Raw genomic sequence first — 27,512 nt, forward strand, 5'->3', positions numbered from 1 at the left:
ATGCACAAGTATACCTAAGACCAGTCCAAATGATTTTGTAATCAACTTACATTATGTCTCTGGCCAACTGTTGATGTTGATGAGGCCTGTATATAGATAGATTTGGTGATTTATTACAACAAGCAGAAATAACTGTCAGACAAACCCAAACACACATAGGATACACTGAAGTGATGCCCTATAAACGTTCTATTTAAAATGATTCTGATCAATGGAAACCAAGAATTGTAAGTTCTAGATACTATCCGCATTATAGGCTATGCAGCCTGTTTGTAATAGTACTATTGTTGGAAATGTGCAAAAAATACACTGTACAATAGGGAAAGGCAAGAAGAGAATGTTCCATGTGGTAGTATCATGCAGCTCAATGGAGGAAAATGAGGCAGCATTCCCTTGGCTGGGCCTGAGACTGAGAGAGGCAATATTCCATACTGTAGCATGTTTATTTTTATCAGCATGCACCCTCTCCCAGAAAATAAATAAATAAACAAACATAAACAAAAAGCATTCCTTCCATGTCCATTGACACTTAATGAAAGCCCTGCCCAGAGTCTGCATGCCATTCCCTACCTGGTGGGCGCTGTGTATGTTGCCTATTGATCAGCTGGGGCCAGGCGCTGAGATGTCGTGCTTACATACCAAACAAGCTCCCATTAAACCGTCCAGTGAGTGCTGTGGTTGCCCGGGAGACTAATTGCTGTTTATTTAAGGGCACAGAAATAAACATTGCATATGTACTGTAACCATACTCTCCAGCCAGGCAGGGAATCACAGATATAAATGTGGATTATTTTGTTTTGTGGGTGCCCTCTGATTTCATGGTATTTCACCTATTTATGGTCGGCATCCCGGCTCGGCCTTGAGGGCGGACTCGAGGAGAAAGGGCCCTTCTGAAGGGGCCAGTATCTTAGGGGGCATCTGGATGATGCTGGGGGTGTTTGCATAGAACCTCATATGTCATTTTATAAAAAGCAACATTGGGGAGAAGAAGCAGAGAAGGCCTGGTTCATAAACAAGGCCCGGGGCTAGAGTTTGCCCAGTGTCTGGGAACGGCCACCAGGTAATGGGGTAACAGGCCACAGTATCTGGCCAGTGGTTATTGCAATGCCATTCCCATCAAGTTCAGCTACCTAAAATTCCCCCCAGAATTATTAAGTCACTATACACACTAGATAAAGTACAGGTCCACATTGATAGTGAGCGCTGGGTGAGATCTCCTCATGCAGTGAATGAATACATTATCTGTTTCTATGCATATGTAAAGAGCTATAGGTCATTTCAATATGTGTAAGTAGGCATTTCACTGTTAGTCCACACCTGTTGTTAACAAAGCATGTGACGAATAACATTTGATTGATATGAAGTGAAACATTACAACACTGAGCAGAAATCCCTTTGATTAGAAAAGGGCATATTTCCGATATGGGCCTAGCACAGTTGGATGACCTGTTTATATTTGTATATATTAGAACAGTATCCTGGCTATACTGATTATAATGTATTAGAACAGTATCCTGGCTATACTGACTATAATGTATTAGAACAGTATCCTGGCTATACTGACTATAATGTATTAGAACAGTACCCTGGCTATAATGACTATAATGTATTAGAACAGTATCCTGGCTATAATGACTATAATGTATTAGAACAGTATCCTGGCTATAATGACTATAATGTATTAGAACAGTATCCTGGCTATACTGACTATAATGTATTAGAACAGTATCCTGGCTATACTGACTATAATGTATTAGAACAGTATCCTGGCTATAATGACTATAATGTATTAGAACAGTATCCTGGCTATACTGACTATAATGTATAAGAACAGTAGCCTGGCCTGATGCCTGGGCACACCCTGTGTTTGTATTGTGATGAATTGTGACCTGAGAAGTTTACTGACTCACATGTTATATTTTACTAGTGAGGTTTCGCTCTCTCTCTCTCTCTCTCTCTCTCTCTCTCTCTCTCTCTCTCTCTCTCTCTCTCTGACATACAGCACAGTACAGTACAGTACAGTACAGTCCAGTACAGTACAGTACAGTCCAGTCCAGTACAGTACAGTACAGTACAGTACAGTACAGTAAGCTGCTACAACAGATCCCAGAAAGCTTTAATCCAACCTGCCGAAGCCTTCTAACAGGCCTGATTTGTTCAGGGCTACAAGTAAACAGTACTGGTTCACTTGCAACAGTTAAAACAAGCCCTTGGAATGCAGTGAAGACAAAAGGGACAGTGATATGGTCCTTTGACCTTGTTCTGGACGAAGAAAAGCCTTGACTTGACATGTCCCGATCCTGAATCATCCCTCCGTTTTCTGCCAATTATGAGCCAATAGAGGAATCGTTTTACAACCATGTTGTATTTACATGTAGCCTACTGTGCAAAAGGCCACAAAGGAGGTGGGGGTTTTCCGTAGCCTGGTCACAGATATTTTTGTGCTGTTTTGTCAACCCTTTTGGTAAGTGTCACACAGAAAAATAGCCCAAACAGATGTGGGACTAGGTTAGGTTTCAGGCTAGGTTCCAGGCTAGGTTTCAGGCTAGGTTCTAGGCCAGGGTCCAGGAGTTCCAGGCTAGGTTCCAGGCTAGGTTTCAGGCTAGGTTACCTGTGCTTGCTGGGGGATGGTCAGGTATTGTTCTTCCATTTTGAGAGCAGCGTTTGGACAGTGAAGGAGCATGGTTTATTTAGTGTGTTGATTAGACTTAATTGACATTCATTTGACTGAGTCACTGATTGGATAAATAGAGAAATGCTGAGGATTGTGGAAAACTTTTTATTCACAGATCTATGGGCCAATATAAACGTAATCCAACACTTCATACACACAAAGACATCTAAACATCTAAACATAACCTAAGCATTGTGTATGTGTTTACTTCTGTAACCATATGATCATACATTGAGAATCTCAAACAGAAGATGGCAGACTGAATGGTCTAAACTGAAATGGAAAATCAAGGTCACACAATTAGAGATTTTTTTAGAAGGCATTTCCACCCATAAAAATGCAACCAACTAATCCACAATGTTTAGTTGGTCCATGTTTTTTGTAACATAAATCATATTGCTTGATTTTAATGCAATCCCAAAAATCGGGGAATTTGAAACAGTCCCAACATGCTTTCAGTGCATGCTTGGTCTGCAGAGAACCTTTCCTGCCAGAGCATCTCAGTGGATGGAAATGTTTACCAAATTACCGTACATAAATCCTTACATGGAAACATCCCCAGTCCCGAATGGAAAAAGATTGTCTTGTGTGCGTGTGCGTGCGTGTGTGCGTGTTGCCTAGCAACAAGACATGAACGGTACAGGCTTATATTAGAGAAACCACTTAGTTTTGGACATTTGGTATAAAAGGTGGAAACTTAAAGGATCCCCGCAATGGCATTGGTAGTAGGCCTATTTGTAAAAATGCTTACTTTACTTAATTACTCACAATTACAAATGTGTTAAACGTCTTTAGTAGGCTAAACGATACTATTTTGCGTGCCTTGCATAGTTACATCTGGCTACTTCTTGCAGTGTTGAAAACGGTGTATTGTCCTTCCACTCCATTGTAAAGATAACATCCAGAACATTTTAAAAGGGCGATAAAGCATACCAGAAAGATGTGCTGAGTGTTCTCAGAATGCACTTAATAAAGATTAACAAATGAGCAAATTGGAAATGCCCCATTGCGTTGTCACTGTCATAAAGTAAATATTGTTGATCCCCTATTATTTGATCCTGCTTCTTAAGGTAGGGAGCCATCTAGTGGTGGCTATGGCCAAGAAATCAGACTGAATCTGAAATTTGAGTCATATTTTGTACATTTATTTTTAGAGATGTCTCGCTAATTTATAACATTTCAATATCCATTGATTGGCACAAGTTACGAAAACGCCTGTTTCAGCCTTTTGAAATTTGGTTTCTCCGGGCCACTGTATATTTTTTTCGAAACTTCCTCACGTGACATCAGTCCAAGTGAAGATGTCAACATCGACAACCGAGTACACTTGAAGTTATTTGACTGATGTTTTTGTCGTATTGCTGGCAATCGGAAGGGAATGTCGATGTTGACCACTGCTTGACTGTCACATAAGATAGGTAAGGTATGTTGGTGTCTCAATAAATAGTCTGTGGAATGCTATCCAAGACAAGCTATAACAGCTAGCTAGAGATAGATTCGTGTTGGCTTTGTGAGTAGCCCAGTTTAACGTTCACAAACAACTGCAGGTCCTGCATTGCAATGTAGCTAACACGCTAGCTGGTATTTAACCATTATTCTACAAGTTAGCGTCCATCTCTATACTGTAAGTTGAGAACGTATTTTTATTTTAACAATTTCTGCTATTGTTTGGGTTGTTTGCACGTGTCACATTTCCCCAGAATCATCTGTCTCGGTCTTCTCATCTATTTTATGGCGCATTGTTTACCTGCAGGATGGCTGGATGTCACAATGGCCAATCCACCCTTGTCAACAGCTTGGCCACTCTGCTTCGTAATCATGGTATAGTAACATCACCACCCTCTCTTGAAATCATGTCTGTCTCCCAAAACATATTCTGGACATAGCCCCTGTTATCCCAGACCTGCTAATCTGTTCTTTTGACGTTGTTCGAAATTATTAGGGCCTCATAGCTACACTGTAGCTACATGCTTCATATATTTGATGTTGCATTATAACTGCTGGTTTTAAGTGGTGTGTTAACATTGTCTCTCCTCTCTCCAGGTGCATCTGTGCTGGACGGCAGCAGTACCCTGACTCTACAGGCAGACTCTCTGCAGCACCTAGGTCGTCTGTTTGAGCAGTACCTCCTCTCCAGGACTCACCAACATGGCTTCCTGGCTCTGCCCTCACACCCTGCTGACACCACCTCCCTACTGCAGCTCCAGTTCCTGTTTGACGTGCTGCAGAAGACTGTCTCCCTCAAGGTGTGTGTGTGTGTGTGTGTGTGTGTGTGTGTGTGTGTGTGGTGTGTGTGTGTGTGTCCTGCTCTATTTGTGAACAGTTCTCTAATAGATGTATGCATAACTTGCTCAGCACTTCATAAACAAAAATGTTCCAACTATAAAACTGAGTTAAGTGGGCATCTTAGGGAATTTAATTGAGCCACTAGGTGGTGCTATGGCATTCTAAATAATGTTCTTTGGCCTTTGGTTTTTCATTCCTAGCTCATCAATCCATCTGGGTCGAGGCTTCAGTCAGTGGTCAAGATCTTTCCTTTCAAGTCTCTCAAGTCCTTAGAGGTATGGGAGGAAAATGTGTGCGCTTCTCCTTTGTAACAAAACAGTATAAATGTTGTATATAGAAGAATCTGGCTTACTCTGGGCCTGTTGTTCTGTCTCCCAGTTGAAGCGTATCCCCCCTCACTGTCTGGAGGACCTGAGGGGAGTCTACTCTCAGTTAGAGGTCTTCACCTGCTCCAAGAGCCTCAGTTCCCTGGAGGTAACACACACACACTTCACTGTTTTCTCTTTCTGAATAACAGACCCCTTTGTGTTGTAGTTTGAGCCATTGTTATTGTTACAGGAGCTACTGTCTCTGTGTGGAGGAGACCTCAGCTCTGCACTGCCCTGGCTGGAGCTGCACACCCTCAACTTCAGCTACAACACTATAGTCTGCCTGGATGAGTCACTGGTAAGACATGCTCCTGCTCTCTGGTTTATTTATTCACTGACTTTGACATTTGTTTTTAATGTGTATCACTTTTTTGGCCATGTAATGTGAGTCACTCTGCCTTTTTTTAGAGTTTACTGAATGTTCTGAAGTCTCTGGATCTTAGTCACAATAAAATCCAGGAGTGTGCTGACTTTCTCAAGGTAATTCTGGATAGGTTTTGTGTCTGTGTGTTGAGAGGGGTCAGAGTTGGAGACATGCAGTAAGTTACTGCACTGGGCTATCTCCATATCTACTGTCTCTCTCCTCCTCCTCTCTTAGCCTCTGAGTGAGCTAGAGCACCTCAACCTGGGCTATAACAATCTCCAGAGAGCACCAACGCTGGGCTTGAGCTCCAGAGCCAAACTCCTCACTCTCATCCTCAGAAACAACGAGCTGGAGACCATCAACGGTACTGTAACACCTCTGATAGACACCATCTGGTCATGCTATAATTAATGATAGTATGGTGGTTTCTCTACAGATAATGGGATATTTAAAAAACATTTTTTTTTTACCACAGCCCTAATATTGATATTATCCCTAAACGTATGCCAAAAATCATCAATACCAAATAGTTAGCAATAGTATTCCATCTGCAAGTTCCCTCAAGACTATCTGTTATGCATGACCCCTTGAACTGACCTCTATCAGTATTGGAACAGAGAGGGACTTCAGACAATCAAAGCCTTGGAACTGTTTACAGCCTTGTGTCCACAAACAGTTGGGGGCTATAGATAAACAGGAAGCTAGGAATATATTAATATACTGGCATACTCCAGCGTTTGTTTGCCAGTACTGTCTATCTGCCCATCTCTCTTCCCCCAACTGTCTCCCTATTGTTCAGTGTACTCTCTAAGTCTCTGTTAGTCTTGGATGGCTGACTCTGCCCCCGTCTCAGTATGCATAGATGTCTGATTTGTGTGTGTGTGACTGTGACCCTATGCAGGAGTGGAGCAGTTGTCGTCCCTACAGCACCTGGACTTGGCTTACAACCTGCTACTGGATCACTCCCAGCTGGCTCCTCTGTCTATGCTGCACAGTCTCAACATGGTGAAGGAGAGAGAGAACTTATAAGTGTGCTTATCAGTAGTTTACTGTGTGACAGCCTCTGTGTTATCCCAGACCCACTGACCTGTAGCCTCATTGTTATCCCAGACCCACTGACCTGTAGCCTCATTGTTATCCTAGAACCACTGACCTGTAGCCTCATTGTTATCCCAGACCCACTGACCTGTAGCCTCATTGTTATCCCAGACCCAATGACCTGTAGCCTCATTGTTATCCCAGACCCACTGACCTGTAGCCTCATTGTTATCCCAGACCCACTGACCTGTAGCCTCAGTGTTATCCCAGACTCACTGATCTGTAGCCTCTGTCTCTTCTTAGCTGAATCTGAAGGGCAACCCACTGTTCTTCCAGAAGAGCCACAGAACCCGCACTGTCCGCCACCTCTCCCCCAAGGCTGCCTACCTCAGAGTGAGTGAGAGGGGGAGGGAGGGAGAAAAATCGGAAAGCTGAATTTGGACCCAGTCTTTTTTTCATGATTCTCTGTCTCCTCCTCAAGTTTAATATTGTCTCTCCCCCTCTCTCACCTCTAGCTCAGACTGGACAGCAGCCCTCTCTCCTCTTCAGAGTTGTCAGTGAGTAGGCCACTCCTGTGGGTCAGCAGGCATATACTCAACACTTCTCTAGTCTTGTTGGGTCACTTGTTGATGTCCACTTTAAGTTCATTTGTTGGATTCGCCACTTTTTTACCACTTTCAGGTGCTACCCAAACCGGGACAGCTGATTGGGCAGCTTCAGTCCCAGGCCTCGCCCTTGATCACCAGGGCTCCAGAGCGGGGTAACCAGGAAGTAGTGTCCAGCGGGGGCGGGGAGTTGAGTGACAGCCTGTCGGTCAGCGAGGTGGGAGTGACACGACAACGCAAGAAGAAAGCCAAAGTAAGTCAGCTACACAGCTCACTGAGAGGCTGGGGGTCTGTCCTCATCCCCTAGCCACTCTGTGTACCTCTTAAAACCCTGACCAGCTAGAAAAAATACATGTTAATAGCTTTAACTAACCCTCTGATAGGATCAAGATCCTACAGGGTAAGGGGGCTAGGGGGTACCTACGGGGTAAGGGGGCTAGGGGGTACCTACGGGGTAAGGGGGCTAGGGGTTACCTACGGGACTAGGAGTTACCTACTACTAGGGGGTACCTACGGGACTAGGGGGTAACTACGGGGTAAGGGGGCTAGGGGGTACCTACGGGACTAGGGGCTACCTACAGGACTAGGGGATACCTACGGGGCTAGGGGGTGTCTATGGGACTAGGGGGTGTCTATGGGATAAGGGGGCTAGGGGGTGTCTACGGGGTAAGGGGGCTAGGGGGTGTCTACGGGGCTAGGGGGTGTCTATGGGATTAGGGGGTACCTACAGGACTAGTAGGTGTCTATGGGGTAATGGGGCTAGGGGGTGTCTACGGGGCTAGGGGGCTAGGGGTGTCTATGGAGTAAGGGGGATAGGGGGTACCTACGGGGTAAGGGGGTGTTTACGGGGTAAGGGGGCTAGGCGGTACCTACGGGGCTAGGGGGTACCTACGGGGCTAGGGGGTGTTTACGGGGTAAGGGGGCTAGGCGGTACCTACGGGGTAAGGGGCTAGGGGGTACCTATGGGGTAAGGGGCTAGGGGGTGTCTATGGGGCTAGGGGGTGTCTACGGGGTAAGGGTCTAGGGGGTACCTACGGGGCTAGGGGGTGTCTACGGGGTAAGGGGGCTAGGGGGTACCTACGGGGCTAGGGGGTACCTACGGGGTAAGGGGGCTAGGCGGTACCTACGGGGCTAGAGGGTGTCTACGGGGTAAGGGGGCTAGGGGGTACCTACGGGGCTAGAGGGTGTCTACGGGGTAAGGGGGATAGGTGGTGTCTATGGGGCTAGGTGGTGGGTAAGGGGGCTAGGTGGTGTCTACAGGGTTAAGGGGGCTAGGGGGTATCTACAGGGTAAGGGGGATAGGGGGTGTCTACGGGGTTAAGGGGGCTGGGGGTAGCTACGGAGTAAGGGGGATAGGGGGTGTCTACGGGGTAAGGGGGCTAGGGGGTACCTACGGGGCTAGGGTGTGTCTACAGGGTTAAGGGGGCTAGGTGGTGTCTACAGGGTAAGGGGGATAGGGGGTGTCTACGGGGTAAGGGGGCTAGGGGGTGTCTACAGGGTTAAGGGGGCTGGGGGTAGCTACGGAGTAAGGGGGATAGGGGGTGTCTACAGGGTTAAGGGGGCTAGGTGGTGTCTACAGGGTAAGGGGGATAGGGGGTGTCTACGGGGTACGGGGGCTAGGGGGTGTCTACAGGGTTAAGGGGGCTGGGGGTAGCTACGGAGTAAGGGGGATAGGGGGTGTCTACGGGGTAAGGGGGCTAGGGGGTACCTACGGGGCTAGGGGGTGTCTACGGGGTAAGGTCCATTTGGAATGAGCAAATCAATACAGGCAGAGGAGAAGGAGCATGTTTCTGGAATGTCGTGTGTATAATAATATATATCCATCTGTGTTGTTTCAGAGTAAGGTGAGGGTGAGACGGGCTAGCATCTCAGAGCCCAGTGACTACGACTATGACTATGAACCCAGACCACAGTCCTCTATACAAGGTAAACGTTTACTATATATACAGTGGGGAGAACAAGTATTTGATACACTGTCGATTTTGCAAGTTTTCCTACTTACAAAGCATGTAGAGGTCTGTCATTTTTATCATAGGTACACTCACTTAACAGTGAGAGACGGAATCTAAAACAAACATCCAGAAAATCACATTGTATGATTTTTAAGTAATTAATTAGCATTTTATTGCGTGACATAAGTATTTGATCACCTACCAACCAGTAAGAATTCCGGCTCTCACAGACCTGTTACTTTTTCTTTAAGAACCCCTCCTGTTCTCCACTCATTACCTGTATTAACTGCACCTGTTTGAACTCGTTACCTGTATAAAAGACACCTGTCCACACACTCAATCAAACAGACTCCAACCTCTCCACAATGGCCAAGACCAGAGAGCTATGTAAGGACTTCCGGGATATAATTGTAGACCTGCACAAGGCTGGGATGTGCTACAGGACAATAGGCAAGCAGCTTGGTGAGAAGGCAACAACTGTTGGCGCAATTATTAGAAAATGGAAGAAGTTCAAGATGACAGTCAATCACCCTCGGTCTGGGGCTCCATGCAAGATCTCACCTCGTGGGGCATCAATGATCATGAGGAAGGTGAGGGATCAGCCCAGAACTACACGGTAGGACCTGGTCAATGACCTGAAGAGAGCTGGGACCACAGTCTCAGAAAACCATTAGTAACACACTATGCCGTCATGGATTAAAATCCTACAGGGCACGCAAGGTCCCCCTGCTCAAGCCAGCGCATGTCCAGGCCCGTCTGAAGTTTGCCAATGACCATCTGGATGATCCAGATGGTGATCCGGAGAAGGTCATGTGGTCTGATGAGACAAAAATATAGCTTTTTGGTCTAAACTCCACTCTCTGTGTTTGGAGGAAGAAGAAGGATGAGTACAACCCCAAGAACACCATCCCAACCATGAAGCATGGAGGTGGAAACATCATTCTTTGGGGATGCTTTTCTGCAAAGGGGACAGGACGACTGCACCGTATTGAGGGGAGGATGGATGGGGCCATGTATCGCAAAATCTTGGCAAACAACCTTCCTCCCTCAGTAAGAGCATTGAAGATGGGTTGTGGCTGGGTCTTCCAGCATGACAACGACCTGAAACACACAGCCAGGGCAACTAAGGAGTGGCTCTGTAAGAAGCATCTCAAGGTCCTGGAGTGGCCTAGCCAGTCTCCAGACCTGGACCCAATAGAAAATCTTTGGAGGGAGCTGAAAGTCCGTATTGCCCAGCGACAGCCCCGAAACCTGAAGGATCTGGAGAAGGTCTGTATGGAGGAGTGGGCAAAAATCCCTGCTGCAGTGTGTGCAAACCTGGTCAAGAACTACAGGAAACGTATGATCTCTGTAATTGCAAACAAAGGTTTCTGTACCAAATATTAAGTTCTGCTTTTCTGATGTATCAAATACTTATGTCATGCAATAAAATGCAAATTAATTACTTAAAAATCATACAATGTGATTTTCTGCATTTTTGTTTTATATTCCATCCCTCACAGTTGAAGTGTACCTATGATAAAAATTACAGACCTCTACATGCTTTGTAAGTAGGAAACACTGCCGATTTTGCATGTTATCAAATACTTGTTCTCCCCACTGTGTGTGTGTGTATATTTATATTAGTGTGTGTGTATATTTATATTAGTGTGTATATATATTTATATTAGTGTGTATGTATGTATATATTTGTGTGTGTGTGTGTGTGTGTATATATACACTGCTCCAAAAAATAAAGGGAACACTTAAACAACACAATGTAACTCCAAGTCAATCACATTTCTGTGAAATCAAACTGTCCACTTAGGAAGCAACACTGATTGACAATAAATTTCACATGCTGTTGTGCAAATGGAATAGACAACAGGTGGAAATTATAGGCAATTAGCAAGACACCCCCAATAAAGGAGTGGTTCTGCAGGTGGTGACCACAGTCCACTTCTCAGTTCCTATGCTTCCTGGCTGATGTTTTGGTCACTTTTGAATGCTGGCGGTGCTTTCACTCTAGTGGTAGCGTGAGACGGAGTCTACAACCCACACAAGTGGCTCAGGTAGTGCAGCTCATCCAGGATGGCACATCGATGCGAGCTGTGGCAATAAGGTTTGCTGTGTCTGTCAGCGTAGTGTCCAGAGCATGGAGGCGCTACCAGGAGACAGGCCAGTACATCAGGAGACGTGGAGGAGGCCGTAGGAGGGCAACAACCCAGCAGCAGGACTGCTACCTCCGCCTTTGTGCAAGGAGGAGCACTGCCAGAGCCCTGCAAAATGACCTCCAGCAGGCCACAAATGTGCATGTGTCTGCTCAAACGGTCAGAAACAGACTCCATGAGGGTGGTATGAGGGCCCGACGTCCACAGGTGGGGGTTGTGCTTACAGCCCAACACCGTGCAGGATGTTTGGCATTTGCCAGAGAACACCAAGATTGGCAAATTCGCCACTGGCGCCCTGTGCTCTTTACAGATGAAAGCAGGTTCACACTGAGCACATGTGACAGAGTCTGGAGACGCCGTGGAGAACGTTCTGCTGCCTGCAACATCCTCCAGCATGACCGGTTTGGCGGTGGGTCAGTCTTGGTGTGGGTTGGCATTTCTTTTTTGCGGCCGCACAGCCCTCCATGTGCTCGCCAGAGGTAGCCTGACTGCCATTAGGTACCGAGATGAGATCCTCAGACCCCTTGTGAGACCATATGCTGGTGCGGTTGGCCCTGCGTTCCTCCTAATGCAAGACAATGCTAGACCTCATGTTGCTGGAGTGTGTCAGCAGTTCCTGCAAGAGGAAGGCATTGATGCTATGGACTGGCCCGCCTGATCCCCAGACCTGAATCCAATTGAGCACATCTGGGACATCAGGTCTCGCTCCATCCACCAACGCCACGTTGCACCACAGACTGTCCAGGAGTTGGCGGATGCTTTAGTCCAGGTCTGGGAGGAGATCCCTCAGGATCGCCACCTCATCAGGAGCATGCCCAGGCGTTGTAGGGAGGTCATACAGGCACGTGGAGGCCACACACACTACTGAGCCTCATTTTGACTTGTTTTAAGGACATTACATCAAAGTTGGATCAGCCTGTAGTGTGGTTTTCCACTTTAATTTTGAGTGTGACTCCAAATCCAGACCTCCATGGGTTGATAAATTTGATTTCCATTGATCATTTTTGTGTGATTTTGTTGTCAGCACATTCAACTATGTAAAGAAAAAAGTATTTAATAAGAATATTTCATTCATTCAGATCTAGGATGTGTTATTTTAGTGTTCCCTTTATTTTTTTGAGCAGTGTTTATATAACATAAACCTCCTCTCTCCCCTCAGACATCGTTCTCCCTCACCAGAAGGAGATTGAACGCATGGACAGTTTCAGAGACCAACTGGGTGAAGATTGGCTGCGCTACCAGCATCACCTAGAGGGGGCGCCAATCGCCACCCTAGACAAGGCGTACAGGCCAGCTCCTCCACACCTCAACAACAGTCTCTGTGCCACTCCCTCCCCAACCAACAACAGCCCCATCCAGGCGAGCCTCGCCACCTTTAAGCCCCCTTCTCCAGAGCTGGAAGTCCCGGAGGTTCTACCCCCACCGCTGCTCTCGTCTGAGCCCAAGGAGGAGGCCTCAGACTGGGATGCAGATCTGGAGACCGAGTCCACCCTCCAGTGGCCTGACCACAGCCTCGGGCACACAGAGTCCACCCTGGAGACTACTATGGCAGAGGGACTGGGTCAGGGGTTAGAGGGGACACCGGCGACACCCACGGACACCAGAGAAGAAGAGGAGGAGGACTTGGGAGGTAGGAGCACTTCAGAACTAGCAGTAGCACTCCTGATTGAAGTAGACAACTTATCATCCAGCCTCAACTAGTCCAACCAGCTGTGCTAGAGCGGGAATACAACCAAAATGTGCAAAGACTGGGGGGTTCCAAAGGAACTGATTGGGCAATGCTGAGCCAACCTTTGACCTCTCTTTCGTCTGTCTCTAGTTGACCTGTGTCACCCCCTGCTTGTGGGAGTACTATCATCATCAGAGGAGGAGGAGGAGGAGGGGCTGAGGAGGAAGAACAGGGCCCAGTGTCCTGTGTTCCTCAGGGTCAAGCCAAGACACGTCCTGGAGGTGGACATGAGCAGGGGTCAGTTGCAGGCCCGGCTGGAGTTGGACAGTCTGGGGAGGTTCACCCTGTCCCAGGTCACCTGGACTGAGAGGGTGAGGATCAGGAGGGAAATGGGGGAGGGAGGGAGGATGGAAGGAAAGCGAGGGAGGGGAGGAGGGATGGAAGGAGAGGAAAGGTGAGTGGTGGGAGACATGGTTGGGGAGGGGAATTACACCGAGAGGAAGGGGGGTGATTTATTTATTTTATTTTTGTTGTTTCCTGAAATGATGAAAGAAGTATATGTTTTGTATTTGTTCTAAAGATAGTTCTCTCTCTAGGAGGTGGAGCGAACTCTTCCTGCTGTAGAGCTTCACTTCCGTTACATCAGCAGAGAGAGGAGGAGGAGACGCTATGTTATGCTGGATGATGACCCCCAGGAGGCACTGCAGGTAACACAATAGGGATGTGACAAATGGAAAATGTTCTTACCGGTTAAACAGACATTTTTTTAAAGTCAGTTTTCCATTTTAAACTCCACCATGAATTCACAATGCAGCTACTCTGCTGCTAACAACGCTTTGGGTCTCCCGGTACGTCCCTTTCAGATGGTTAAGCATTGCACCTGTACTACCATTACTGCACCTCAACTCCACCTCTCAAAGTCTGCATTTCCTTCTCATTTAACTTCTGAAAGTATTGCCATACAGGACTACGCTGCTGTCGCTTGTCTTTCTCTGCCATTTTGCCAACTGTTAACGATGATGACGCAGTGTTGGAGAGTGTCGACTCCAATAGAATTGATACCTTGACTCCTTGCACGTCGATTCCCGATGTTGACTCCCATTTCTGAGTTTCAAGATTGACTCCTAAGATTCAGTATTCTTGGAACGGAGGAGACTGATAAGTTTCCGTACTTCTGAGAACACAAACACTCACATCTTTCATAGCGAGGGACAGACGGACAGAGAGGAGAGGGGCACAGTATTTGTAGGTCGGCCACCAGGCAGACGGAGTCAGAACCGTGTACTAGGCCTATCTATCTGCATTCAAAAACAGCATTCTATTGCGAGATACTGCGTCTCGCAATTTCTTGGCTTGCAACCTCAGTAAAGCGGGGCCTATCATCAATGAATGGGTTAGGATGTTCTACTGGCAGCAGACCGGAGACTGCTCACACACATCGTTAGCGAAGAGAAGGATCCGTCCAAACAGTTGTAAAACGTCCACAAGGCTGTGGTCAGTACTCCATGGATGTTGCCATCAGTCCTACAGGTCAGGCCTAGCTCATTAGGCCCAATGATATCTATCTTGTTGTTTGTGTGTTTTACGTAAGCAGCCATTGGAATGTTCTGTATTCTGAATGTTCTGTTTTCTTGTTTGGACTTGCATGTGTGTACAATACAAATTTGAAGTAGCCTGTCATCATACAACTGTTCTATCTGAAAATACAAGGACTGTTATTAAAGTTTCAAAGAATCTCTTGGAAAATACATGATTGTAAATACGGCGGGTGTTGTGTTGCTGCTAGGCCCTGACAGAGGTCCTGTCGCGGGTGGTGGAGGAGAATGAGCGGCGGGTCATGGAGGGTCGTCCCAGCTGTGTCTGCCTGCAGTGTCTCCGCTGTGGGTCAGAGTTCACACAGCGGGGAGTGAAGGAGCAGGAGGACGGGGGGAGATTGAGAGGATGGGCTGGACTGGAAGAGCAGGAGGAGGAGAGGAAGAACAAGTGCAGAGAAGATGGATTGGGTGAGAGAGGCACACTCGTACAGGAACACACATGTACGCATGCTAGGGACCGGCACAGTTATTCAAATATTACAATATCCAAACCGATGTCAGTTTTTTATTTATTTTATTTTACCTTTATTTAACTAGGCAAGTCAGTTATGAACAAATTCTTATTTTCAATGACGGCCTAGGAACAGTGGGTTAACTGCCTTGTTCAGGGGCAGAAAGACAGATTTGTACCTTGTCAGCTCGGGGATTCAAACCTGCAACCTTTCAGTTACTAGCCCAACGCTCTAACCACTGGGCTACCCTGCTGCCCTAATGGGTTAGTATTCCATTTTTTTTCTTTCTGTGCCACACACAGACCATCACACACACAGACCATCACACACACACAGACCATCACACACACATGACCATCACACACACACACACACACACACACACACACAGACCATCACACACACACACACACAGACACACAGACCAACACACACACACACACACACAGACCAACACTCACACACACACACACACACACACACAGACCATCACACACACACACACACACACACACAGACCAACACACACACACAGACCAACACACACACACACACAGACCAACACACACACACACACAGACCAACACACACACAGACCAACACACACACACACACACACACACACACACACACACACACACACACACACACACAGACCAACACACACACACACACACAGACCAACACACACACACACACACAGACCAACACACACACACACACACACACACAGACCAACACACACACACAGACCAACACACACACACACACACACAGACCAACACACACACAGACCAACACACACACACACACAGACCAACACACACACACAGACCAACACACACACACACACACACACACACACACACACACACACACAGACCAACACACACACAGACCACACACAGACCAACACACACAGACCAACACACACACAGACCAACACACACACACAGACCAACACACACACACACACACACACACACAGACCAACACACACACACACACACAGACCAACACACACACACACACACACAGACCAACACACACACACACACCAACACACACACACACACACACACAGACCAACACACACACACAGACCAACACACACACAGACCATCTCACACACACACACACACAGACCATCTCACACACACACACACACAGACCGTCACACTCACCCCACACACAGACCATCGCACTCACCCCACACACAGACCATCACACAGACCACCCTACACACAGACCATCACACTCACCCCACACACAGACCATCACACAGACCACCCTACACACAGACCATCACACTCACACCACACACAGACCATCACACTCACACCACACACAGACCATCACATGCCCATTATTTTGGTTAGCATGGCTAGAAGAAGATATCCGAGTGACTTTGAAAGCGGTGTCTGAAAGGAGCACAGGGGGTTTAAAGGGTGGGTGTCTGTCACCTAATCTCAACCCAATCGAAAACATATGTAGGGCTGGACGATTTATATTGAATGAATTTGATTAATTAAAATGTATGTTTTCGCAGGATATTCCAAATTCCTGTATCACAAGAATCGAGTTTTTGTTTGAGTTTTTGAGCGGTTTATGTCTGCTTGTTCTCATGTATTTTTGGTCTTGTCTCCTTCGCTCCTCTGTGCTGTGTTCACCTTCCTATTTACACCAGAGATCAACAAAGATGAGAGATCACTTCCTCCTCTGATAAGCGGTTACAACTCGCAATTTGCGTTTTGAGGCTTAGTCCAACAGAATCTGTTATGTGGAAACCGAAAACACATTGAGACATTATTTTACTGTAATAGAGAAGTTAACCTGTCTCAACTCCTCAAATTGCATGCAAAGCAGACCCTATTAAAACAAGAGTATCGATGAACATTGATTCTGGAAAATGGTGAGTTTGGTACCATGTTCCGCTAGCAGCATTTTATTCAAAGACCGTTATACATGCTGTCTAGTCTATGCTTTATGCTTATTGCACATGTATAAAACAATTACACAAGCAATTAGCAACTCGTTCTCATAGCTGTCTAGTCTGTTTTATAAATGTGCAATAAGCATAAAGCACAATTACTTAAGGAATTGGCAACTCGTTCTTATTCTGAGAAATAAGATAGTCCACTTGATTTCAACATCTGAACAAAGTGGACAGGCTAGCATGCTGTTCAAACAGTTGGAGATGGACAAAAGGGTGTTTTATAACAATTCAACTGTTCTACCTCGTTGGCCAGCAAATAAACTCAGCAAAAAAAGAAACATACCTTTTTCAGGACCCTGTCTTTCAAAGATAATTCGTAAAAATCCAAATAACTTCACACATCTTCATTGTAAAGGGTTTAAACACTGTTTCTCATGCTTGTTCAATGAACCATAAACAATTAATGAACATGCACCTGTGGAACGGTCGTTAAGACACTAACAGCCTACAGACGGTAGGCAATTAAGGTCACAGTTATGAAAACTTAGGACACTAAAGAGGCCTTTCTACTGATTCTGAAAAACACCAAAAGAAAGATGCCCAGGGTCCCTGCTCATCTGTATGAATGTGCCTTAGGCTTGCTGCAAGGAGGCATGATGACTGCAGATGTGGCCCGGGCAATAAATTGCAATGTCCGTACTATGAGACGCCTAAGACAGCGCTACAGGGAGAAAGGGCGGACAGCGGATCGTCCTCGCAGTGGCAGACCACGTGAAACAACACCTGCACAGGATCGGTACATCTGAACATCACACCTGCGGGACAGGTACAGGATGGCAACAACAACTGCCCGAGTTACACCAGGAACGCACAATCCCTCCATCAGTGCTCAGACTGTCCGCAATAGGCTGAGAGAGGCTGGACTGAGGGCTTGTAGGCCTGTTGTAAGTCAGGTAGGTCATCACCAGACATCACCAGCAACAACGTTGCCTATGGGCACAAACCCACCGTTGCTGGACCAGACAGGACTGGAAAAAAGTGCTCTTCACTGACGAGTCACGGTTTTGTCTCACCAGGAGTAACGGTCGAATTCATGTTTATCATCGAAGGAAAGAGCGTTACACCGAGGCCTGTACTCTGGAACGGGATTGATTTGGTGGTGGAGGGTCCGTCATGGTCTGGGGTGGTGTGTCACAGCATCCTCGGACTGAGCTTGTCGTCATTGCAAGCAATCTCAACACTGTGCATTACAGGGAAGACATCCTCCTCCCTCATGTGGTACCCTTCCTGCAGGCTCATCCTGACATGACCCTCCAGCATGATAATGCCACCACGCACAGAACGAGCAGTATGGCTGATTTCCTGCAAGACAGGAATGTCAGTGTTCTGCCATGGCCAGCAAAGAGCCCGGATCTCCCATTGAGCATGTCTGGGACCTGTTGGATCAGAGGGCTAGGCCCCCCCCCCCCCCCCCCCCCCCCATAAATATCTGGGAACCTGCAGGTGCCTTGGTGGAAGAGTGGAGTAACATCTCACAGCAAGAACTGGCAAATCTGGTGCAGTTCATGTAGACGAGATGCATTGCAGTACTTAATGCAGCTGGTGGCCACACCAGATACTGACTATTACTTTTAATTTTGACCCCCCCTTGTTCAGGGACACATTATTCAATTTCTGTTAGTCACATGTCTGCTGAACTTGTTCAGTTTATGTCTCAGTTCTTGAATCTTATGTTCATACAAATATTTACTCAGTTTGCTGAAAATAAACACAGTTGACAGTGAGAGGACATTTATTTTTTTGCTGAGTTTAGATCCAAGTTGGTTAGACATGAAATATAAAGATTAGCTGGCTACAACATAAGCATGTGGGCTTGTGCTTGAGGGATTGTTTACAGTGCCTTTGGAAAGTATTCAGATCCCTTGACTTTTTTTCCATACAGCCTTATTCTAAAATTGATTCAATTGTTGTTTTTTCTCATCGATCTACTCGCAATACCCTATAATGACAAAGCAAAAACTGTTGTTTTTTTTAGAAATGTTTGCTAATTTATTGAAGAAAAAAACAAACATTACATTTACATACAGTACCAGTCAAACGTTTGGACACACCTACTCATTCAACGGTTTTTCTTTATTTTTACATTCTACATTGTAGAATAATAGTGAAGACATCAAAACTATGAAATAACATATATGGAATCATGTAGTAACCAGAAAAGTGTTAAACAAGTCCAAATATTTCATATTTGAGTTTCTGCCATTTCTGGGGCAGGTAACTCTAATGAACTTATCCTCTACAGCAGAGGTAACTCTGGGTCTTCCTTTCCTGTGTTGGTCCTCATGAGAGCCAGTTTCATCGTAGCGCTTTATGGTTTTTGCAACTGCACTTGAAGAAACGTTCAAATTCTTGAAATGTTCCGCAGTGACTGACCTTCTTGTCTTGAAGTAATGATGGACTGTCGTTTCTCTTTGCGTATTTGAGCTGTTCTTGCCATAATATGGACGTGGTCTTTACCCAAATAGGGCTATCTTCTGTATACCACCCCTAACTTGTCACAACACAACTGATTGGCTCAAAAGCATTAAGAAGGAAAGAAATTCCACAAATTAACTTTTATCAAGGCACACCTGTTAATTGAAATGCATTCCAGGTGACTACCTCATGAAGCTGGTTGAGAGAATGCCAATAATGTGCAAAGCTGTCATCGAGGCAATGGGTGGCTACTTTGAAGAAACTTAAATGTTAAATATATTTTGATTTAACACTTTTTTTGGTTACCACATGATTTTATGTTATTTCATAGTTTTCATGTCTTCACTATTATTCTACAATGTAGAAAATAGTAAAAATAAAGACAAATACGTGAATAAGTAGGTGTGTCCAAACTTTTGACTGGTACTGTAAGTCTTCAGACCCTTTACTCAGTACTTTGTTGAAGCACCTTTGGCAGCGATTTACAGCATCGCGTCTTAGGTATGACGCTACAAGCTTGGTACACCATTCAGAGACTTGTCCCGAAGCCACTCTTGTGTTGTCTTGGCTGTGTGCTTAGGGTCATTGTCCTGTTGGAAGGTGAACCTTCGCCCCAGTCTGAGGTCATGAATGCTCTGGAGCAGGATTTCATCAAGGATCTCTCTGTATTTTTGCTCCATTCATCTTTGCCTCAATCCTGACTAGTTTCCCAGTCCCTGCCGCTAAAAAACATCCCCACAGCATGATGCTGCCCACCACCATGCTTCACCATAGGGATGGTGCCACGTTTCCTCCAGATGATGCTTGCCATTCAGGCCAAATGTTCACTCTTGGTTTCATCAGACCAGAGAATATTGTTCTCATGGTCTGAGATTCCTTTAAGTGCCTTTTGGCCAACTCCAGATGGTTGTCCTTCTGGAAGGTACTCCCATCTCCACAGAGGAACTCTGCCAGAGTGACCATCGGGTTCTTGGTCACTGACCAAGGTCCTTCTCCCCCGATTGCTCAGTTTGGCCGGGTGGCCAGCTCTAGGAAGAGTCTTGGTGGTTCCAAACTTCTTCCATTTAAGGAAAATGGAGGCCTCTGTGTTCTTGGGGACCTTCAATGCTACAGAAATGTTATGGTACCCTTTCCCAGATCTGTGCCTTAACACAATCCTGTCTCGGAGCTCTACAGACAATTCCTTCGACCTCATGGCTTGGTTTTTGCTCTGACATGCACTGTCAACTGTGGGACCTTATATCAATTGAATTTACCACAGGTGGACTCCAATCAAGTTGTAGAAACATCTCAATGATGATCAATGGAAAGAAACAAGATGCATCTGAGCTAAATTTCGAGTCTCATAGCAAATGTTCTGAATACTTATGTTAATAAGATATTTCTGTTTTTTATTCCAACCTGTTTTAGAATAAGGCTGTAACTTAACAACGTGGAAAAAGTCGAGTGGTCGGAATACTTTCCAAAGGCACTGTATGAGACCTGTGTTAATTTTCTATAATGCCTGCCACAAGAAGTTAGTCATTATTAGTGAATGTGCGTTATGCTTAGTTCTGGTAAACATTTGATCAAAAATGACATCTTACTAGACAGACTTGAACACCAGATCACTGATTATTGCAAAACAAAAATGCGGGTTTTGATAAAATAATTAAATGATTAGTGGGTCTTGGTTGTGGAAGGCTTATATTTAGCATAGGTATACTTTCACTAACCCTGAATTAATTAGATTATTACTGACTGTTTGAAATGCAGTGTATTTGACCTTTTAATTGTACAAAAAAATCTTAATTAGAGAATATAGATTTTAAAAAATCAAGCTAAATATCGTTACTCAGCCCATGAGTTTGAAAATATTGAGGTGATTTGTAGGCCATATCGCCCATCCCTACACTTATCGGAGAGGGTAGCCTAGTGGTTAGAGCGTTGGACTAGGACTAGTTGGACTAGTAACCGAAAGGTTGCAAGTTCAAATCCCCGAGCTGACAAGGTACAAATCTGTCGTTCTGCCCCTGAACAGGCAGTTAACCCACTGTTCCTAGGCCGTCATTTGAAAATAAGAATTTGTTCTTAACTGACTTGCCTAGTAAAATAAAGGTAAAATAAAAAATTCTGGACCTCGTCTGAGACAGTGTTTTTCTACCACCATCAACAACACCAAATGATGGAATGTCTCATGGATGAATGGTGTCGCATCCCTCTATTAGAGTTCCAGACACTTGTAGAATCTATGCCAAGGCGCATTGAAGCTGTTTTTGCACATCATGGTGGCCCAACGCCATATTCAGACACTTTATGTTGGTGTTTCCTTTTATTTTGCTCATGTTCAGTCATCTCCATCTCTCTGATAGAGATCTCCAGGTCTGATCTTAAGGACAGGGCTCTACTGGCAGCGTGCAGGATCACCTTATCTTCCTGCCCTGACAGACGTCACACAGATGTGGGCGGAGGTTCGATGACAAGTCGTTCTAAAACCTCTTGAAGTTACTATGGCAACAGACCTAACGGCTATGGTCCAAGCGACCACATTTTTCCTTATAAGTTGGCTGTCAAAACTTTGTTGACAGTGCTTGTGAGGTTCTTCTATCAACTATTTTAATCAACTCTCTTTCTTAAGTACTAATTTACCAGAACAAATCCCTCAAACACCCCAAATGTAGCTTTTCATTCCTGTTGGTCTTTTAACTCTTGACTGCTGGTCCCACAGACGACTAACTAACCGCTATAATTAGCGGAGACCGATCGCTTGAAGCACTTGGTATCAGCTTAGCCCTCCTCTCCTGGTCCTCAACAACCCAGACCTGAAATGTCTACATGCTCTGACATGCCCAGAGCTCAGGGAGAGTTTGTTCTACAGATTTCTATGGCTTTTGACAGTTGTAACTTCTAGTTGGAATGTAGTTAGTCATATCCCTTTTACAGTGGGGCAAAAAAGTATTTAGTCAGTCACCAATTGTGCAAGTTCTCCCACTTAAAAAGATGAGAGGCCTGTAATTTTCATCATAGGTACACTTCAACTATGACAGACAAAATGAGAAAAAAAATCCAGAAAATCACATTGTAGGATTTTTTATGAATTTATTTGCAAATAAGTATTTGGTCAATAACAAAAGTTTATCTCAATACTTTGTTATATACCCTTTGTTGGCAATGACAGAGGTCAAACGTTTTCTGTAAGTCTTCACAAGGTTTTCACACACTGTTGCTGGTATTTTGGCCCATTCCTCCGTGCAGATCTCTAGAGCAGTGATGTTTTGGTGCTGTTGCTGGGCAACACGGACTTTCAACTCCCTCCAAAGATTTTCTATGGGGTTGAGATCTGGAGACTGGCTAGGCCACTCCAGGACCTTGAAATGCTTCTTACGAAGCCACTCCTTCGTTGCCCGGGCGGTGTGTTTGGGATCATTGTCATGCTGAAAGACCCAGCCACGTTTCATCTTCAATGCCCTTGCTGATGGAAGGAGGTTTTCACTCAAAATCTCACGATACATGGCCCCATTCATTCTTTCCTTTACACGGATCAGTCGTCCTGGTCCCTCTGCAGAAAAACAGCCCCAAAGCATGATGTTTCCACCCCCATGCTTCACAGTAGGTATGGTGTTCTTTGGATGCAACTCAGCATTCTTTGTCCTCCAAACACGGCGAGTTGAGTTTTTACCAAAAAGTTATATTTTGGTTTCATCTGACCATATGACATTCTCCCAATATTCTTCTGGATCATCCAAATGCTCTCTAGCAAACTTCAGATGGGCCTGGATATGTACTGGCTTAAGCAGGGGGACACGTTTGGCACTGCAGGATTTGAGTCCCTGGCGGCGTAGTGTGTTACTGACTTGGCTTTGTTACTTTGATCCCAGCTCTCTGCAGGTCCCCCCTTGTGGTTCTGGGATTTTTGCTCACCATTCTTGTGATCATTTTGACCCCACGGGGTGAGATCTTGCGTGGAGCCCCAGATCGATGGAGATTATCAGTGGTCTTGTATGTCTTCCATTTCCTAATAATTGCTCCCACAGTTGATTTCTTCAAACCAAGCTGCTTACCTATTGCAGATTCAGTCTTCCCAGCCTAGTGCAGGTCTACAATTTTGTTTCTGGTGTCCTTTGACAGCTCTTTGGTCTTGGCCATAGTGGGGTTTGGAATGTGACTGTTTGAGGTTGTGGACAGGTGTCTTTTATACTGATAACAAGTTCAAACAGGTGCATTAATACAGGTAACGAGTGGAGGACAGAGGAGCCTCTTAAAGAATAAGTTACAGGTCTATGAGAGCCAGAAATCTTGCTTGTTTGTAGGTCACCTAATACTTATTTTCCACCATAATTTGCAAATAAATTCATAAAAAATCCTACAATGTGATTTTCTGGATTTTTTTTTCTTCTCATTTTGTCTGTCATAGTTGAAGAGTACCTATGATGAAAATTACAGGCCTCTCTCATCTTTTTAAGTGGGAGAATTTGCACAATTGGTGGCTGACTAAATACTTTTTTGCCCCACTGTATATGCTGAGTACGACATCTACACCAAGGGAATGCTGAAGTGTCTAGTCATGAACTCTGTTTTTAAAGAGCAGATTATGCACAGAATTTTGCCTTTTTAAAACAAGTATTTTGGTGTACAAGAATGAAACCATTACAACACACTAATTTACCAATACGTATGAATTCACACTGAAGTATAACACCTTTTTGAAACAATGTATTTATTTTCTGTTACTTATCAATTTACACAACGTCTTCAGGAAGTACCGTCATCTGTCCTGAGTGTGGTAGTGATCATGTGGTCCAGCTGGCTGGCCAATCAGCTCCCTCCACCAGTACGCCCGTCCATGGTTCCCCATGCCAAGAAGGGACTGACCGACACTTTACCTTCAACCACAGAGATACACCTCTTCCCAGTCACCCTGGCAACAAGGTTTGAGATTTTATAGTCTAAGACTTATTTAAATATGTTGTTGTATGATGAACATGTTTTTAAAGTCTAGGGCAGTGGTTCCCAAACTTTTTATAGTCCCGTACTACTTCAAACATTCAACCTCCAGCTGCGTACCCCCTCTAGCACCAGGGTCAGCGCACTCTCAAATATATATTTTTTGCAGTCATTGTAAGCCTGCCACACACACGCTATACGATACATTTAGAAAACATAAGAATGAGTGAGTATTTGTCACAACCCGGCTCGTGGGACCATAACCATCTTACATAAAACCTTATTTGTTTATTGAAAATTGTGAAGAACTCACCACAGGTTAATGAGAAGGGTGTGCTTGACAGGATGCACACAACTCTGCTATGTTGGGTTGTATTGAAGAGAGTCTGTCTTAAATCATTTTCCACACACAGCCTGTGCCTGTATTTGTTTTCATGTTTGTGAAGGCTGAGAATCCACTCTCACATAGGTACTTTGTTGCAAAGGGCATCAGTGTCCTAACAGCACGATTTGCCAAGGCAGGATACTCTGAGCGCAGCCCAATCCAGAAATCACAGAACCGCTTGTTGCAATTTTGACGATGCTCTCTTGTTCAGATATCGGTAAGTGGACTGGAGGCAGGGCATGAAAAGGATAATGAATCCAGTTGTTTGTGTCGTCCTTTTCGGGAAAGTACCTGCTGATTCGCTGTATCAAATTTGACATTGTCCGCAAGCTTGAGTTCATTTGCACACAAAAAAATAATACAATGATGGAAAGACCTGTGTGTTGTCCTTGTTAATGCAGACAGAGAAGAGCTCCAACTTCTTAATCATAGCCACAATTCTGTCTCGCACATTGAATATAGTTGTGGAGAGTCCCTGTGATCCCAGATTCAGATCATTCAGGCAAGAAAAAACATCCCCCAGATAGACCTGTCGTGTGAGAAACTCGTCATCATGCAAGCAGTCAGACAAGTGAAAATGGTCAGTAAAGAACTTTAAGCTCGTCTCTCAATAAAAAATACTGTCAATACTTTGCCCCTTGATAACCAGCACACTTCTGTATGTTGTAGAAGCGGTACAAGGTCACTGCCCATATCATTGCATAATGCAGAAAATACACGAGAGTTCGGGGGCCTTGCTTTAACAAAGGTAACCATTTTCACTGTAGTGTCCAGTGTCTTTCAAGCTGTCAGGCATTCCCTTGGCAGCAAGAGCCTCTCGGTGGATGCTGCAGTGTACCCAAGTAGCATCGGAAGCAACTGCTTTCATGGGCGTTACCACTCCACTATGTCTCCCTGTCATGGCTTTTGCGCCATTAGTACAGATACCAACACATCTTGACCACCAAAGTTCATTTGATGTCACAAAGCTGTCCAGTACTTTAAAAAATATCCTATCCTGTTGTCCTGGTTTCCAGTGGTTTGCAGAAGAGGATGTCTTCCTTAATTGACCCCCCATAAACGTAACAGGCCGGAGGAGCTGTGCCAGGCCCGCCACGTCTGTTGACTCATCCAGCTGTAACGCATAATTCACTGGTTTGTTTGCGAAGCAGTAATTGTTTCAAAACATCTCCTGCCATGTCACTGATGCGTCGTGTTGTTTATGAAGGCATTGTCTGTATAGTTTTTTGGGGGGCCTTTCCCCCAGCATTGTCCCAGCAATATCCTTTGCAGCAGGAAGAATTAAGTCGTCCACAATAGTACGGGGCTTGCCTGTCCTAGCCACTCGGTAGCTCACCATATAAGACGCTTCTAGCCCCTTCTTATTAATGGTATTTGTTGCTTTTACTAATCAAACGTCTTAATTCTCACTCAAACTCCTGTGGCTTATTTTTCAAATAGGCATGTTCTGTTTCTAAATGTCTGCGCAAGAGTGAAGGTTTCATTGAGTTGTGAGATAGTACTTTTGCACATATAACACACTGTGGCTGAGGAAAGTTCATCATACTTGCGCCTCTTCGATGGTCCAACGTCCCTGTCTGTTGTTCGGTGCTTTCCCGAGTAAGGGGGCAGTAGCTCTTCGGCTGCATCAGATTCACAACTGGCAGTGTCCATGCTAGCTGGGCTAACAACAAATGTAGAATTACTGATGCTAGCATTGGATGTGCTCGTGGAAGCAGAACAACTTGTCGTCGACAGGTGCAGTACTGCTGGTAGTACCAGTCTCTATAGACGCGGGCTTTACTTTTTGTAACCATTAACCACCACCAGCAAACGGAATGAGCAGCACCTACGTTTTGGCTACATACGGACCGTTAGTGGAATTCCCGTGAGAGAGTAACCGTTAATGTGATTGGATGTTAATTATTTGACTAGGCTACCTGTATTTGACAATGTGTTGTCTCGCTGAACATGAGATCGTTACATTTTTTGGCAGTGAAACGAGGCTACTTAGGCGAGGGGGGGGGGGAACTCACCCAAATGTATAGCCCGTTGAAAAATCTAAATGGACTGTTTGAAAATGTATTTTAAAATGTGAATCACATTTTTATTTGGCCTACCCCTGGCGGCATTGCGCGTACCCCAGTTTGATTACCCTAGACCAAGTATTCCCAATCAGCTTTCAGGCCCCGCCGTAGTGTCAATAAATCTCCCATATTCCCCCTCCCTCTGTTTTTAGGACCCCATCATGGAAGGTCCTTCCTCTGCCAGGGCCAGCCACTTCGGCAGCCCTGCCATGAAGGCCTCAACCCAGGACACTATCCAGACCAGCATCTCCATGGAGGACCCCACCTCCTTCTTCTCAGCCAAAGGAAGCTCCTTCTCCCTGGGGGAGACCTGGGAGGACCAGAGCCGTGACCGGAGCCTGTCCCAACCTGCCAGCTTCTACAGTACAGAGGGCCAGAGTAAAGGAGGTATAGCAGGGAGCTACAGCTATGCTGTTAGTGCTACCTCACCTGGACCCCAGGATCAGCATTCAGAACAAGCCAGTCCAGGTGGGTCCTGGAGAAAGTTGCGTCCTCCTCCCTTTGCATAGACATCATTTTGTAGTCATAATATATAATTTTGAATACTTCTGCAATAACCAATGTTATTGCTAAG

General features: G+C 45.4%; 1 protein-coding gene across 4 annotated transcripts in view; it reads left to right on the forward strand.

The window, feature by feature from the left end:
- The first annotated feature begins 3,931 nt into the window (after window positions 1-3,931).
- The window catches only part of LOC110495440 (serine/threonine-protein kinase 11-interacting protein), a 44,598-nt gene continuing 21,017 nt past the window's right edge, over window positions 3,932-27,512 (forward strand). The window contains exons 1-19 of one of the 4 annotated variants that reach the window (XM_036951943.1): window positions 3,932-4,092; window positions 4,428-4,495; window positions 4,718-4,920; window positions 5,161-5,235; window positions 5,339-5,434; window positions 5,519-5,626; window positions 5,737-5,808; window positions 5,927-6,056; window positions 6,594-6,697; window positions 7,034-7,123; window positions 7,246-7,287; window positions 7,412-7,588; window positions 9,174-9,261; window positions 12,597-13,067; window positions 13,257-13,477; window positions 13,703-13,813; window positions 14,893-15,109; window positions 24,300-24,472; window positions 27,091-27,406. In XM_036951943.1, coding sequence (XP_036807838.1) covers window positions 4,429-4,495; window positions 4,718-4,920; window positions 5,161-5,235; window positions 5,339-5,434; window positions 5,519-5,626; window positions 5,737-5,808; window positions 5,927-6,056; window positions 6,594-6,697; window positions 7,034-7,123; window positions 7,246-7,287; window positions 7,412-7,588; window positions 9,174-9,261; window positions 12,597-13,067; window positions 13,257-13,477; window positions 13,703-13,813; window positions 14,893-15,109; window positions 24,300-24,472; window positions 27,091-27,406 — 2,761 coding nt within the window. In that variant the 5' untranslated portion in view covers window positions 3,932-4,092; window position 4,428. Of the gene's footprint in view, window positions 4,299-4,374; window positions 4,496-4,717; window positions 4,921-5,160; window positions 5,236-5,338; window positions 5,435-5,518; window positions 5,627-5,736; window positions 5,809-5,926; window positions 6,057-6,593; window positions 6,698-7,033; window positions 7,124-7,245; window positions 7,288-7,411; window positions 7,589-9,173; window positions 9,262-12,596; window positions 13,068-13,256; window positions 13,478-13,702; window positions 13,814-14,892; window positions 15,110-24,299; window positions 24,473-27,090; window positions 27,407-27,512 lie in introns of all 4 variants that reach the window. The other 3 variants (XM_036951946.1, XM_036951945.1, XM_036951944.1) reach the window with 3 other exon arrangements.

This window comes from Oncorhynchus mykiss, chromosome 18, assembly GCF_013265735.2.
Source record: "Oncorhynchus mykiss isolate Arlee chromosome 18, USDA_OmykA_1.1, whole genome shotgun sequence".
Lineage (NCBI taxonomy): Eukaryota > Metazoa > Chordata > Actinopteri > Salmoniformes > Salmonidae > Oncorhynchus > Oncorhynchus mykiss.